This window comes from Microtus ochrogaster, chromosome 1, assembly GCF_000317375.1.
Source record: "Microtus ochrogaster isolate Prairie Vole_2 chromosome 1, MicOch1.0, whole genome shotgun sequence".
In the NCBI taxonomy this organism is placed as follows: Eukaryota; Metazoa; Chordata; class Mammalia; order Rodentia; family Cricetidae; genus Microtus; species Microtus ochrogaster.
The window spans coordinates 105,294,791-105,312,123 of NC_022009.1; the positions used below are offsets into that span (position 1 = coordinate 105,294,791).

Below are 17,333 nucleotides of genomic sequence, written 5' to 3' on the forward strand. Positions count from 1 at the left end.
TCCCAGTGTATTTTCCAAACAACTCAACCCACTGGAGGCTTTTTGGCTCTCTATTCACTACCTGACTCTGGCATGCTGAAGACTCAGTGCAAGGGTCCTTCCTGTTGGTAAGACTACCTTGGCAAGATTGCTCAGCAGAAAGAGGTGCCCACCTCGAAGCTGATGACTGCACTAAATTCCCGGATTTACACAGTCGGAGAACCCACTGTGACTCTCTTAAGTTGTCATCTGACTTTCACATGTGAAACATGGCCTATGGCCTACATACAAGCCCACCCCCAACAGATAAATAAATGGATGAATAAAATTTAATAAAAAATCAAGTTTTCAGGGCTCACTTTCAGGACAGCAGACATACCAGAGAAGATTCACGGGCCACCAGCCAAGGATAACAGCGAAGTGTTCCACTGTTTGAAAGGATTTTATGTCGTCTTTAACTCATTAACTCTATTATTTTTTACAAGCATTTACTCCACTGATGTTAAATTATTTCAAAACTGCTGTTACTATTTAAAAATGAAAATGGTAGTAGGCCAACACACAGAGGATTCCCATAGTAGTTTGTGTAGCCTGAGTGCTCTTCATTTGCATGGAAAGTTGATTTGTTTTCTGTACATTAAACATGTATAAAACCTGGTGATTCTGTTTATAGACACAAAAGCTATTTGCCAGAAAAGGTGACTCAGGTCAAAATGTATGCTTCACGCCAAATGGGGTGTACATTCTGACAAAAACATGAGAAACTAGGTTAGAACTTTAAGCATCTCTGTGTGTGTGTTCCTATGTGTGGGGGTGCTCATACCATGTGCACCGTGCATGAGGAGACCAGAGAGGTCAACCTCAGGTAGTATTCCTTGGGTGTTGTCCATTGTGTTTTTGAGATAGGTCTCTTATTAGCTTGACTGACTCACATGGTAGTCTACATCCAGGGATCTGCCTGTCTCAACATCCCCATGGCCAGGATTCTAAGCATTTTCCACCATGCCTGGCTTTTGTTTGTTTGTTTTTGGAGACAAGGTTTCTCTGTGTAATAGTCCTGCTGTCCTGAAACTCACCTTGTAGACCAGGCTGGCTCTGAACTCACAAGATCCACTTGACTCTGCCTACCCAGTACTGGGATTAAAGGCGTGTGCTACCATGCCTGACATACCTGGCTTTTTATGGATGTTCTTAAGTTTGAACTCAGGTCTTCATGCTTGCCTGGAAGGTGCTTTATGGACTGTGGTATTTTCATAGCCCAGAATTAAAGTATTTGACAAGGAATATTTAGTGAATTTTACCTGTCTATATATTTAGTTCTTTCTACACCTAGGATAAGTTCATACACTAAAATTATTTCAGCTAAATTCTGTTTTTGTATGGACACTGAATTTGCAAACTTTCACAAATTTTTAGAAAGAACTTTTATTCTTGTTCTTATTCAATTTAATAATTTAAAACTTATTTTCATTCAAACTTTGGAAAAAAAAGGTAAAAGTAGCAAGATAAACTGAGTTGGAAAAGCACTTGGAGTTTTAGTTACAATGGTGTGATGGTGCAGGCCTTTAACACCAGCACTCAGGAGGCAGAGGCAGGAGGATCTTTGTGAGTTTGAGTCCAGCCTGATATACATAGCAAGTCCCAAGACAGCCAGGGTTATATAATAGAGTGACCTGTCTCAAAAAATATTCTAGTTACATATGTTTAAACCAATAAGATATTAGTGTTTATGAATCAGGGAATGAGAAAAAGTTCCTGTCTCTAAAAAGGTGGGAGTTCAAGGATTAGAACCTGAGGTGGTCCTCTGATTTTCACAGGAATGTCCATGGAGCATGTGTCCCTGTACTCAGATGAACACACAACACACACACACACACACACACACACACACACACACATTTATGCACGGCATTTAGCAATAGGATTTTCGTAGAACCTAAAGTTGACTTAACTGTCTCACTTACTGAAAGTTGCTCTAGAGTCCCCAGTTCATTTGTGAGTAATATACTCATCATATTTACCAAAAGCCATACGGCGAATTTTGGGTCTTGGACAGGGTAGTGGGTATCATGAAACACAGAATTAATACAAGGACTGAAGGGCACAGGTATATCTGACATATAGCTTATTGACAGACAATGGAACTGCATCCCAATAAACCCATCATAAACTGAAAATACCACTATGGGAGAATATATTTACTACAATTAACATGCCAGACCTCACAGCTTCGTGGCAGGGTGTACTTCAGAGGATGACTGTTGTACTCAATGGGAGTTGTGGCTCTCGGGCCACTGTTGAGCATCTGGAGCAAGTGCTGGACCACACATCACTGGCCCAGGAAGAGATCATTATCAAGAGCAGTTCCCACCAAAGACTATTACAGAGTAAAAGAGCTGTAATATGGTGACTGATCATGCTTACTTTAAAAAGCGTCTTTCTCTTAAAAGAATAATACTGTGGGGAAAAATTCCTTATGAAAAGGTAAGAGTTTCAAGGAGGGACTTTGACCCTGTGTCAGGAAGAGCTTTCTATAAATTCTTTCTTGTTAGTGAATGTCTACTGGGTGGTGATGGGCTTCTTCTCAGCAGAGGGACTGGACAGCCATGCGGCTAACAGAGCAGACACAGAGTCAAAGGAGGGGCCATAGAACTCCCTAGAGAGAGTGTCAGACTCATGAGGCAAAGTTTATTCTTCCTTATACTAATTGCATGGTATAGTATAACAAAATGTTCACTTAAACTTTATATGCATTTACATATGTTAAGCATTAGTTTTACTGGAAATCCTAAGTATCATAATTAAAATGTATATGAAAAATTTATAATACAATAGACAGATGTCTATTATTGAAAACAATCCTCATGTTTGATATGGGGGGGAAAGCACCTGGGACTTCCAAAGCTTTCTTTGTTCTGATTTGATTTTGGTTTTGAGACAGGGGTTGATGATTTAGCCCAGGCTGGCCTTGAATTTGCTATGTAGCCCAGACTGAACTCAAACAGTTCTTCTTGTTTCAGCCTCCTTGGTGATAGGATGATAGGTAGTTCTGTGCCAGAATACCTGACATATAGCATTCTTGAGCAAGGCTGCACTTTAATAATGAAAGGGTGTTTTCAATAAGTCTTGAAAAAAAGCTATATATTATTCTGGCTTAATAAAGCTCATTGATATCACAGAGTGACACAGTATGAATAAAAGAACCCTACGGCAGTACATAGATACTTTTCCAAATAATACTTAAATCAATTATTTCTAAACTCTTTTTATAAAGATGCAGCCCATTAGCTTCGTTTTTACTTTTTTGTTTATATTTATTTATTTTGTGTGTAAGGGATGGGGCATGTGCTTTATAGAGCACATGTGAAATACAAAGTACAAAATACAAAATAAGTAAGTTTTCTTTCTCTACTGTTTGGATCATGGGTCACACTCTTGTCATCAGGCCTGGCAGCAAATGCCTTCAGCTGCTTAGTCATCTCACTAGGCCTACCTATGAGTATCAATTGGTTTTAGAAGGAACTAGATCTTTTGGTGAATCAGTACAATTTTATATTCATTAAATAGTATATATTCTTCATGAATATTTGCCATATGTGGAAGACCAAAGTTATAAAATTAAAATTTATAACATATTAAGATCTCTGTAATATGGAATTTAAGTCACTGATCATATCCTTAAAGCAGACCTTTAGTTTTCTTTTCAGAATAATAACCACACAGCTGCTGCTACAAAGAATATGGGGAAGTACATGATCCCACATATACTTGTTTTTGTAATGTAGATCACATGCTGTAGAGCTGACACCAGCCACTGTCAGACCAACCTCGATCTGAAACTATTTATGTGACCCTTGGTAAGACTCTTAACCTTCCCAATTTGGTTTCTTCATTTTTGAGTCCTAACACTTCTCATTGAGTACTGTTCTCCATTCCACCGCTCACGTTGACTTACGTATAAAGAATAATCATCCGCCCATTTAGAGCACGTGGGGTCTATACACAGAGGCAGAAAGGCTCCAACATTCAGATGAAGAGAAAAAGAGAATACATTTTTCCCCCAGAATTTCACCAGCTTTTCTCAAGTATTCCTATTACCTGATTTAAAGCAGTTTTAAATACATACTCTTGACTGTGCCATATATCCCACGTACATCTCATTAAGAGTATTATAGTATCCAAGGTTAAGGCTGCCAATCATACAGTGAAACACATTTCATAGCATCATAAAGTATTATTTTGATTTTTTAAAGATACAGGTATTGAAACTATCACAGCCAATCATTTGATTTTGACATGAGCTTAAAAGGTTAAGTTACTATCTGAAGAAAGGTAATCTGGTTGCCTTTCACAGCAGTCTGCAAGCTCTGCAATCTGCATAGAGAGGGGCATTTGTCATCATTAGCTGAGCTGTGACAGCTGGCACCCAGGGTGGCCTGGAATCAAGAAGTGGCAGAGATACTCTGGGTTTTGGTTGCCATTCAGTACAGTCTGTTTCTTGAGGATCATATATATATATATATATATATATATATATATGAAAAGCTTTGTGATGTAACAGCACTGAACATAATGCATTTTTCCATAACATGCTAATACAATGATGGCATGTAGTTAGCAGGCTGCCTCTAGACAACAAGATGCCATATCATCCACTTCCTGCCTGCCTCTTAGATGGGGACTCTCTTCAGTACCCAGACAGCTCCAGAACAGTGGTCTTCTTGCTGTTGTTGATGTTTTTAATTCTGTGTTAACACTGGGGTTAGGATATTCAATTAAGTACATTTAAGGAAATGGAACAAAGGTGGAAAGGATGGTTCTCAGATACATTAGAAATAACTTCTCAGGAAAGAGTTCGGTTACATACATTCAATATGGTACATGCTCTTGGGATAATATTAATATCAAAATTAGATCTTTCCTATGACATGCTAGTCCAATTGTTTGAAGTGCATGTAGTTCATACTGAATATTTTCAAAAAATTCCTTGAGAAAGTTTAATGCAATCTTTATCCAAGTAAGTGCTAAGTGTCTGAAATAGCTGTGGTTAATATCTTTTAAAGATATTTATTACAACTGAAAATTTTACAACTACATTTTTATATCTAGTTAATACAAAGCAATATAAATCATTAAAGAGAAAGTTTAAAATAAGGAACAGGTTGACCAGACCTTTGAAAAGTTAGAATGTTATACACATTCTCTCTACAGTCATCAGCGTTTAAAAATGTAATCAATAACACTGACTTTATATTATTATGTAAACTAGTTTTTCACAAATAAAACTAATTTTTGTGTTAATGTAAAATCTATGCAAATACATGCAGTCATTTATCAGGAGAGCTGACAAGCATTCCATATTGGAGGGGAAATGAAACTGCCTTAAGAATAGAGGCAATTAATTATTTCTGTATTTTTCTTCTTCTGTCTTGAGGCACAAAAGTTATCCATCCAGTTAAAACAGCAAATGAAATAAAGAGATTATTTTTTTATTTAAACACATATGGCTTTTGCCTGCAATACTGATCACCACAAGGTCTACAGATGCCCGTGGCTAAATTGTGTGCTGGCAGATGCACACAGGGGAAAACGTGCTAATGCAGCGTGGAGAGCAAAACAAATGAAGAACTGCGCTGCCTACTAGGAAACCCCAACCCAGAAACAAACCCACACCCACCCTTCCCCAATGAATTATGCATTCTGCTTATCAAATACAGGTGAAGGGTACAAAAAATTAACCTTGGTCAGTTGCAAAAGCAGAAAATGCTTTTAAATTAGTAAAGACATTTTTATGTGCATGGTACTTATCAATGTAGGTGAATGTATAAGAAGTGTATGTTTTTTTATGAACAGAATCGCTAGTGACATTTAAACTGATCCTACAACAAAAAGTGTATAGTACTGAAATGCATGTGACTAGATAGAAATTGTTGAATTTCTAATTAGTCGTTTTAAAATCCATTTGCCAACAATCTCTGAAGGTATTACTGAAGACTGGTAAGTACTGGTTTATGGGGGCTGGAGAGAAAAGTCTAAGGATGAGTACTTGCCGATCCTATAGAAACCCTGAGTTTGGTTTCCAGCACCCATATCAGGCATCTCACAATTGCCTGTAATCCAGTTCCGGGCCATCTGACATCCTCTTTTGGACTTCACAGGTGTCTACAACATATGTGGCAGGCACGCGCGCGCACACACACACACACACACACACACACACACACACACTCAAATAAAAAACTATAAATCTTAAAAAAAAAAACCTAACCAAAGCAACAAAACAACAAACATTATGGAATGTTCCTGCAAATGAAACCTATATTTAGTCCCTGTTTCCTTTCGACAGATTAATGTGAAAACACAAAAAGTTATTTCAATCTTTTACTATCTGAAACACTATGGTTTTGTGTGTGTGTGTGTGTGTGTGTGTGAAAAGAACGTTTCCTAAGAATGGTTTAAAATTATTAAGAAGGCAATAACTTTTTTCTTAATAGGCCTGTAAGCTTGCCTAACATTAAAATTTCTATTTTAACTGCAAATAAAAAATATAAAACAGAAAGCATTTAAATAATTTGTATATCTTGGAACGGGGCTAAAGACTAGCTGTGTTCTTACAAGTTCCACTTAAGCTATCTGGGACAGCAGCAGCATGAACAAAAATGTCAGCAGCAGCATGAACAAAATGTCTGTACTTGGACACTTTACTAATTCTTTGTTTGGTGTTCTTGACCATCTAAATTTAAGTAGCAATGTGCATTGATATGAAACTTGGATCCAAAGCATATGATGCAAGAATGTGCACACATTATTCAGAATTAGCTATAATTACTCCATAGGTTCATCTTATTTCATGTAAAAGAAAGATTAAAGCAACTTCAGAGTAAAATGCAAATACTGAGAGTTTGTGAGACTTCTTTCTTGTGCCATAAAGGTATTAAAAAACAAAAATGCCTCAAATATTGCTAATTCATTTGAGAGTTCACAGGATGGTACATTCATATGGAAACCTCATAGACCGGAATTGTACTGTTTGCAAATTATAGTTCAATACACCCTACTGTATTGTTTAAAGTTACTTCTATTTGATTTTGTGTGTATGCATTTTATTTTCTGTAAGCTTGTCTGCATGTATATATGTGCACCAAGTGCATGCCTGCTGCCTGAGGAGGCTAGTAAAAGGCACCAGTCCTCTGTGGAGCTGGAGTTACAGATGGTTTTGAGTCACCATCACCATGTGGGTGTTGGGAATTGAACCCAGGTCTTTTAGAACAGCAGCCATTGCCCTTAAGATCCTCAACTTTTATTTAAAAAAAAAAAACTCCATCTTTTAAATCATGCTCTTAATTTTTATTTTAATTTTTTATTCAGAAAAATAAAAAGGTTTTGTAGATTTAACAGTATCAAATGCTTATCAATTCTACTTTCCACTTGACATACTTAACATGGCACTATATAAAAAATGTGCTTAAAAGAAATAGTACACAGAGTCTGGAGAAATGGCTCAGCGTTTACTGGGTTCAATTCCCAGCACCCACATGGCAGCTCACAACTGTCTGAAAATCCAGTTCCAGGGGATATGACACCTTCACACCAATGCACATAAAATAAAAATAAATCATAAAAATTAAAAAAATAAATAGTACACACTGGTAAACTAAAATTTACATACTTGTATAGTGAGTATAGCCAGAAGGGAAAACCAAATATTATACAGGGGTCTGTTTGCAAACATTTGCCATATATATATATATACACACATATGACAATTCCTTTTTTCTATAAAATATTTGTCATTACATAAATGTGGTAAGGGGTGATCATTTTCTATAATTATTTTAAATCAGCACTTTAGTTAATAATTACTGAAAATTATAATAAAGTCCAATTATAGGAATGCTTTGTTCATTCAAAAAAAAGCTCCAAACACTAAATAACAAAAGGGAGAGATTATTTTAGATCAGCACTCACTGAAGTTGATCAGTTAGAAACCATATTCTAGGCTCAAGGTCATGCTGAACATTTTCAGTGCCTTAATCATGCACAGTATGAAGTGGTAATAATGGCAGTGCAGGCCTAGATTAACAAGCTAATCACACCTGGTTCCACTGTTTTCTCTGAGTGCAATAAAAATGCAGCCTACCCAGAGCACTGGGGCTGCATTCACATACATAAATTCTAGTAAATCCATGATTGTTATTTGTTAGGGGGTGTCCTTGTTTTTATTTGTTCATACAGAAGGAAAACGAAGTGATGAGCCCATTTATCCTGTCTGCTTATTTCTGTGATGTCTGAATGAAGAATACAGGCTAAGATTTAACAATAACAATTTTAGTTTCGTCATATGATATGGGGTATGTTACCAAGGATTCTGAGGAACGACAGAGAGATCGTCGTCATTCCATGACACTCAAGCGAATGTAAATCTCATTGTCCAAAGACACTTGGAAGAAATCAGAGACATAATCGTTATGAACAGAAAAAAAAAATCTTTTCATTGATGAGTTTTCCCTCGACCTTTTTTCCTTCCCCTCCCCCACCCCAATTTACAGAAGCAACTTGAAATATCCTGCACCTCTACGTACATATTCAAATGAAGGGAGGGAACAGAGACAATTACATATACAAGCTGGGCTTTTAATTCTGTTATCTATAAAAGGAAAAGTCTGGCTATCAGTCAAGCAGTGGTAGTGATCCTTAGACCTCTGCTTCCAACTGGCATCTTTAATCTCTAAGTTACTTTTCTTTTCAACACTTATTAATGCCAACGTTAAGCAATAGTGTAGAAAAAAGCATTTGCCACTACAGATGTGAGCATATTACTGTGCACTAGGGTAACAAAGAATACTGAGGCAATGGACTCCATTATTCAAGCAATTTTTAAAAATTCACCTCCATTCTTAGGGTGCTCAGATTGAAGAAACAGAACAGGTCTATCTCATATAAACATTGACCTTAATCTCCTGTGATGAACCTGACTTTCAAACACAAAATAATGACTTTAAGAAGTCCTTGCAACTTTCAAGCTATTTTGTTTTAGTGCTTTTATACCATAAGTCACAACAGAAAGATAGATATATGCCATCAAATTACCAGAAAACGCCCTCTGTTTTACTTTATTTAATATGACACATAAAGAAAACCCTGCACAAATATCTGTCTTTAATTTCTCTAGTGTAAAAGGGACTACATTATGTCTGGCAGAAAAAAACAGTTAAAGTAGCTTGGGTACATTTTTAGAAAAGAGGAAAGGGAAGAAATCAGATGCATACAATGAGCCTTCAAAGCCACTCCAGCAGTTGAGATAAATAATTTAATAAAATCAACTTCATATTCTTTTAAAGTCTCCAGAGTAATAAGCACATATTAAAAATAAAACTTTAACTTCATGAACAGCTGTGAATAAACTAGCTGCTGGCAGATAATGGAAACACTGAGGACAGCGTGTATGTGAGCTCTGCAATTGCTCAGATCCCTTATGAGCTTCCAGAAGGTTGTCACTGGTGAAGCCAGTGAACTTGCAATTCAAGTTTAAATAGTCATTAAAAACAAAACAAAACAACAAAAAACCTAGACACCTTAGGTTCTATACTTCTGAACGCAATGCAGTTTTTCTTTATAGGAGACTGCATGCATGACTTTGCACAGGCCATGAAAGTGCACCCGCTCCGGGACAGTCACTCAGGAAGCTACACTTCAGAAACAGTTGTCTTGTCCTTATTATTTGGGATGTTCCAAGTGTTGAAGTTCACAACACTTGTTTTATGTTCATAAATATGGCTAGTTGTTATAATAACAGGCTTGTATTAGCTTCATGTGTTTTCCCTAATTGTAATATTTTAAATCAAAACTGCATTTGTTAAACCCTAAACATCATCCCAATGCAAGCATCTCAGTGGTTACATCATGAGATTCTTGGGTATTTCTTTTCCCTCCAATTAGGTCACTTTTCTTCAATTATCCTTCTATTATTAGCTCATGTCAAGGATGCCTACATGCATACCACTGGAAACAATTCACCATTTATGTCTAAAAACACGAGGCACACATAAGCTTTTCTTCTGATACTTCATAAGACTATATTTTAAAAAACTCGACTGGCATCAATCCAGTTCTTATACAGACTTTTCATATAATAAAACAGATTTTATATTATTTGCGTATAACAGCATCAGTTCAAACAATCCAGTAAGTCGAATGATTTTTTTAAATTAAAATTACGATAGTAGTTAAATAATTTACCAGTACAAAACATGTCTAATGCCAAAACCTCGATTAAAATCAGGTGAACTACACAAAAATACATCGTTAATTTTAATTCCTCTCCATGGGCAATTCAATTAAAGAAAGCATGGAGGGAAGGAAGCAGCTATCAGTGCAGTTTAGTTTTCCTTCAACAATGCGGATGTTGAGATTGCGGAATGGATTCAGCTACAGACGCAGTTCATTTCCCGGGCTCAGAGTAGCAGACGACCTGGGTAGCGGCAGCTGGAAAGACAAGCTAGTGTTGTTATTCTAAGCTGCCGGGTCAACCCACAGCGACAAAGCCGCCGGAGTCCAGTTTTATGCAAATCACTGCTAGCGTCGGGCGTGGTGGGTGCTTCAGGACTCCGTGGCCTGACCTTCAAGAAACTTCACTACCCTGCAACACTCTAGGGCTAAGGACTTTCGTGGTTCTCTTGCTCCAAGTGAAAAATCGTTAGGGAAGGGCCTCGGTTCCATCCATTAGTTTGCACAAAGTGCTTCGGTGTTTAGCTTCGCTTTAACCCAATTAAGCCGCACAGCGAGTGCAGAAAGATGCGCCACCTGCGCCAGGCTGCAGTCGGCGACGACGGTATCCCAAATCCTTCTGTCGGACACAGGGAATTACCAAGGCCTCGGTGTTGGAGCTACCTTGAGCTCAATAGGCCGGGTTGAGGCACCGAGGGCGCGATCTCGGAGGAAGGTCAGGGCCAAGTATCCCTAGGTTACACAGAGGTCCAGAGAACTCTCGGCCGGCCTGGGCCTCTCTAGGGCGGGGCGGCGGCGAGAGCAGAGTGGTACAAGGACATCGAGCGTGGTTTGCAGTAGTAGTGGAGAATAGGGACACCCAGAAAGCTTTACAATTAACCTGAGTGCAGATGAACCAAGGAAGAGAGCTGGTGAAAGAGCAAGGACCGCGGAGTGAGGCTGACTGGCGCAACCCCACCCTGAGGACCTGCGCGATCCCGCTCCTAGCCGTACAGTTCTTTCTTGTTGGTTTGGTGCTATGGGTTGCCTCCTTCAGCTGCCAAAAGGTAGCAGTGCGTTCACCCGCGACGCCTGCAAACTGGGGAGGGGCTTTGAGAATTCCTACTCCATTCTCCCAAGGGAAAAGAAGGTCTTGGGGGAATGGAATAGACAGCCACCGTAAGCCCCAAATATTACACACTATTTTACTCTAAATCGAAATCTATCATTCTTGGGTAACAAGAAACAAAATTAGAGGTGGCCCTGTGACTTTTAAAAGTTGGGAGTCTTCAACAGGAGTCCATTAAAACCGCTTACACAGGTGTTACTCTATCCTTATACTGGAAATCTTTTAATGCGAAACAAACAGACCTCTGCACTAAAAGCAGGCAGCTGAAATCTACTACGCAAACCCTAATCACTCTTTCTTGAGCTCATGTGCACTGAGGACTCATCTGGTGATGACATTGGCTAGGAGGAGCTTCCTAAAAAACCTCTTTAGCGTTCCAAAAAAAAAAAAAGAAAGAAAGAAAGAAAAAAAAGAAAGAAAAATTTCAGTATGAAACCTAAAGAAACAAACTCAAACCTGAAAGGTTACAAATTAATTTTTGAAGCCGTTGGCCATTTTCTCACAATCAAATTATGAAATCCCATAAGATTAGGAACCCATTGTTGGCCTCCACTAAAGATACCTGAGATGGGAGATCTGTCTTTATGTCTACATGAGCTAACAAGGTCGAAGGGCCACACCTTCAAGTTCTCAAGTTAAGCCCACTTCAGTGAATCGTCTAGATTCTGCCCAACACAGCTCATCTAAATCCCAAAGATCTTGTGGAAAGTATTCCCGAAAGAGCACCATACAGCCTTCACTGTGGTTTGTTATGTTAGCACTGGCCAGCCTAGCTACGGACAAGGGGAACTGCAGACAGGTAGGTGAGCTTGTTTTAATCAGCCTTCCTTAACTGGGTAGATATATCTATGGTACTCAGCGGCAATTTTAACATTCCTCTCAGTGAATGAAAATAGGGAAAACCTAGGTAAAAAGAGAACAGGTTTTTCCTAAGGTTTTGAAAGTGTTCAGACTGGGAACACCCAACATGGAGAAAAGCTGGAGAACTCTGAGATCTGAAACTAGCAGTCAGTTAAGAAGCAAACTTCTAGCTTGCATTAAAAAGAGCCCAAGGATTAACACGCACTAATGACCTTACTCTAAATTTAAGTTAGTGACTTTGTTCTAAAAGGCTCCTTTGACTTCACTAATTGGTGAATGACCACTGGTACACCTGGTAGCTCACCAGAGGTGAACAGACAAGCAGGCTTTACAGCACTGAGAGACACTTCTCTTCGCCAAGTCTTTTCCAAGTGTCAATATGCTTCAAGTTATACCAAAGCCAGATTTCCTCTTGCTTTCCAACCTGTCTAGGTGGCCTGGGTGGTTTTCTGCGGGCAGCAGCTTCCTACCTTTGGTTTCTGTGCCTCTATCCATGAGGGGGGATTAATTAGCCAGGCTGAAGCTGGGGGAGGCTGTCGTGACGAGCCCAGTGGCGATTGGCCGCCCGCCTGCCTGGCCCTGCCTTTATAATTTCCACACGAGTGCATCTGGGCTTTTACACAAACCAACAGCAGCTTCTTCTGACAGACACACACTCACCCCGACACACACTCGGCACACTTTTCCTCCGTCTGATTAACAGTCCTGCACACACCATGATTACGGAAAAACGTAAATAAATACGTAAAGGGGTGACTATTTTGACTACTGGAAGATCTTTGCGGGGATTCAGCGCAACTTTTGTTTTTATTACTGAGAAGGTGTTCTCTTCACGCGTCTCTCTCAGAGGATTCTTTAGCGGAGGAGAGAGGGGGAGAGTGCAGCCTTTCACTTTAAGACCGGCTAGGCTCGCGGATAAAAGGCCGGCTGGGCAGGGCGGCCCCCATCGCAGCCTGTCCGAGAGGCTAGGTGCCTTTTGCGCGTGGCCCCCTTTCACCACCGAAGTTGGCTCCAGCGCTAGCAGCCGCATTGGATCCCACAGCTTATTGTGAGACTCCGGTGTACAATCCGGATCTCTGCCCCAACATGATCGCGGCCCAGGCCAAGCTGGTCTACCACCTGAATAAGTACTACAACGAGAAATGCCAGGCCAGGAAAGCTGCCATCGCCAAAACCATCCGGGAAGTCTGCAAAGTGGTCTCCGATGTCCTGAAGGAGGTGGAGGTGCAGGAACCGCGCTTCATCAGTTCCCTCAACGAGATGGACAACCGCTATGAGGGCCTGGAGGTCATCTCTCCCACCGAGTTCGAGGTGGTACTCTATCTGAACCAGATGGGGGTGTTTAACTTCGTGGACGACGGATCACTGCCTGGCTGCGCGGTGCTGAAGCTGAGCGACGGGCGGAAGAGGAGCATGTCCCTCTGGGTGGAATTCATCACCGCCTCTGGCTACCTCTCCGCACGCAAAATCCGCTCCAGGTTTCAGACGCTGGTGGCTCAGGCGGTGGACAAGTGTAGCTACAGGGATGTAGTAAAGATGGTGGCTGACACGAGCGAAGTGAAACTGCGAATTCGCGATAGGTACGTGGTGCAGATCACCCCGGCCTTTAAATGCACCGGGATCTGGCCACGGAGTGCTGCCCACTGGCCGCTTCCCCACATCCCCTGGCCAGGACCCAACCGGGTGGCAGAGGTCAAAGCCGAAGGGTTCAATCTGTTGTCCAAGGAGTGCCACTCCCTGGCCGGCAAGCAGAGCTCGGCGGAGAGCGACGCTTGGGTGCTGCAGTTTGCAGAGGCGGAGAACAGACTGCAAATGGGGGGCTGCAGGAAGAAATGTCTCTCGATCCTGAAAACCCTACGCGACCGCCACCTGGAGCTGCCAGGCCAGCCTCTCAACAACTACCATATGAAGACTCTGGTGTCCTACGAGTGCGAGAAGCATCCCCGGGAGTCGGACTGGGACGAATCCTGCCTGGGCGACCGGCTGAATGGAATTCTGCTGCAGCTCATCTCATGCCTGCAGTGCCGCCGGTGTCCCCACTACTTCTTACCGAACTTAGATCTGTTTCAAGGCAAACCGCACTCGGCTCTGGAAAACGCTGCTAAACAAACGTGGCGATTGGCAAGAGAGATCCTGACCAACCCAAAAAGTTTGGAAAAACTCTAGAGGATGATCTAATCTTGGGCCGACAAGATCACTCTGCTCAATGTCCTGACGAAATGAAAACTTCCTGGTTGATTCCTATTTAGTATTTCCTGAGACAGTGCAAACAATCTCTTCCTTTAAAAGGAGTAACAGCACAACATTTACGCATCATCTCACACACCCCTAAAAAGAGGAGGGAATGGAGTAGGGAAACGGGAAAACCTACACCCACAAGCATCTTTATGCAGGCAACTCCCATCTCCCCTGAAAAGTACACAAAACCCGAAAAGACCCAGAAAAAAACCCCAAGCAACAACGCAAGACCTTGACCAACTCCATCAAAGGATTATAGCAATCTTGAGACTTAGGCGCATCTGACTTCCAGTAAACAGGACCTGGATGTGGCATCGGAAGGAGCAAAAGGAGCGTGTAATGTATGTTTTGATTTGTAACAAATATTGTGATCTCATGTTGTATTTGAAAGTGTGGATGTTGGTGTTTTGTGATTTGGTGAACAAAACTGAAATTGCCGTTTGGAAATTTCCAGACACTTTCCACGAACAAAGATTCATTTAAAGGTAGATTTCCTTCTGGTACTTTACCTGTCTGTGAAGTGTCTGAACTTAAAAAAAAGTTTACATTTTGTTTCAAATATATTGCTTGTTCTAACATTCCATAAGTATACTTGAAATGTTATTTAAATATATTCAAAGGAATTTGAATTCAGCTTATATAATAACGCTTGAATATCTGAATTATATATATTTGAAAATGCACTTGAAATACACTGGATAATTACTTTTGTGATTTAGATTTTAATTTCTGTTGCTGATTTTATTTAATTAGAAGAAAATAAATGAAGTAAAATACCCAATTGTTGTGTCTCATTTTAAATTGTTTTCTGTCATGAGAACTAATGGTTCTTTTTGAAAATCAACTCAAGTCTTTTAAAGATTTTGACTAACAGGCTAATAAAATCACTAAAAATACACACTAAAGGGGCTCTCTTTTGAATAGCGATAGAAAATATGCATTTCCTCAGTTTCTAATTTACTAGCTGGTTCTTTTCTACAAGTGACACATTTATAATCTACTTTTGAGACCCTGCTTCTGGTTAGTATTTCTGTAGATTTTTGACAATGTAAGGAGGGAAAATCTATCTTGGCAATATTACTGAGTTTAAAAGCAGCAAATTCTAAGAAAATTAACTTAAAGTCATAAAAAGCCTGAAGTTTGTATATGAAATCCAACAATAAAATGAACGTTATCTTTTAGCTAATATACTTTATCACCCTATTTTAACACAACAGGGGTTATTAGAATAAATTAATCAGAAAACCGCAATTCATTTTTACTACATAGGGAAAGCTAATGACAAAACATAAAGACAAGTTCCTGTTTAAACACAGCACACTCATGCAGCACACACCCATGGTGTTAGGATTCTTTGGTAGCATCTCACTGATCAACAAGTGCTGAGAGGCCTGCACCAAGGTTCTGCCTTAGTTAACTCAGGTGTCAGTAAAAGTTACAATTTCCTTTGTTCATTTACAAGTAAGAGTCTATAACGTGCCAATTCTGTGTATAACTTAAATATAATCAATAAGGCTCAAGGCTATTTTAGAAAAGTTTTTGAAGTGACTTATAGGAAGATCTTTTTAAAAAGACAGTAGAATATCCATTAGAATAGCCCATTATCTCAACCTCTTACCCTAAGAAGAAATTTACAAGACTTACAGTAAAATAAATAAGAAACTAGTGAAATGTATCGCAGAAGGGTCTTGTCTGTAGGGTTTCTCTGTTGGCCAGGGAGCCTAACATCCACAAGGTAATTGTATGCCATGCCAATGCTCTGGAATGGTGAGTGAGCACAAGGGTGTGCTGTGTGTACACAAAAGTCAGAGCTGAGACAGAATCTGCTTCTCCTCCTTTTAAATCCATATGTAAAATCCATTTAATTCAGGAGATGAAAAATGGATGTAATAATGGAAATGAAATTATATGTAAATGGCTCCTGCCCCAGTTTCCTTACAACCTTTCAATAAATAATAATTCATATTGCAGTATATACTTTTTGAAATTAAATGTGATGTTAACACAAAATTTCACAAGACCTATTCTAGTCTTCCCAGGAACTGAGCCACTGTGCCCCAGAGATCTGGGAGAAACTGGCTTAAACACCAAATCTGCCCAAGTGCACACAAAGGCACATAGGAAGAATGCTCAAATGCACATGCTCTGTTATATAAGTATAGGATTTAAGCTCATTAATACAATCTTTAATTCTGAAAGAAACCATGTGTTATTTCATTCATTTTATTTTCTGTAAAAAAGATGAGAATATGTGTACCACTTTAGTCATTTAAAACCAAGCAACACTGAAAACCACATCCTGCAATCAAAGCCAACAACGCTGTGCAGTCTAACTCACTTTTGTGTCGATCTTCTTGAAGGCAGCATCATCCTCATCTACCTCAAAGTAGATTTCTGTTGTGGTGATGGAGAGAGTTCCTTTGGCCACCACCACAGGAGCAATGAGCTGGGCAGGGGTGCTGAGAACCACAGGGCCTGCAAGACAGGGGCAGTGAGTCAGTCTGGGCCTCTCTGGTGCTCCTACATTCCCTTCCAACAGAGTATGGTGAGATTTTATCTTTTAAAGATGCACTAGGAAAAACTGTAACAATTTTATGCAAGGCCTTTTTATGTTAGGTAAGGTATGTTTAGTATCTATATGGTACCTTAAAACTAGACGAGTAATTCTATAAGAACTCCAGAGTTCAGGGTGTTGAGTAAGAAACCCATAACATTTACATGGTTGGTGAGGCACTGCCTTTATCCGACTTACAAATGCTGATCATAAGGGATGCTTCCTGTGCCCTGCTTCTCCAGGAACATGACTCGCTCTCCAAGAGACCCTAGGCAGTGAGTAAAGCCCCCAAAGACAAACCATCTCATAAGTCAATCCTTTTGGCAGCGCCTCTACCCCAAGGAGAGGTGATAGAGGCGAAAGGTT

The 17,333-nt window shown here is 39.9% G+C and overlaps 2 protein-coding genes across 6 annotated transcripts in view; one reads left to right on the plus strand and one right to left on the minus strand.

The window, feature by feature from the left end:
* The window catches only part of Nbea (neurobeachin), a 494,560-nt gene that overhangs the window by 139,048 nt on the left and 338,179 nt on the right, over positions 1-17,333 (minus strand). For all 5 annotated transcript variants that reach the window (XM_005344001.2, XM_026778835.1, XM_026778862.1 and 2 more), the window contains one exon: positions 16,752-16,888. In XM_005344001.2, the coding sequence (XP_005344058.1) occupies positions 16,752-16,888 (137 nt within the window). The remainder of the gene's footprint in view (positions 1-16,751; positions 16,889-17,333) is intronic.
* Positions 12,746-15,120, plus strand: Mab21l1 (mab-21 like 1). The gene has a single exon (XM_005343999.3). It carries the CDS (start codon positions 13,262-13,264, stop codon positions 14,339-14,341), a length of 1,080 nt encoding a protein of 359 aa, XP_005344056.1. The 5' UTR covers positions 12,746-13,261; the 3' UTR covers positions 14,342-15,120.

Bases quoted from the DNA above. Each gene is read 5' to 3' on its own strand.
- Mab21l1 (XM_005343999.3), top strand. From the start codon at position 13,262: ATGATCGCGGCCCAGGCCAAGCTGGTCTACCACCTGAATAAGTACTAC.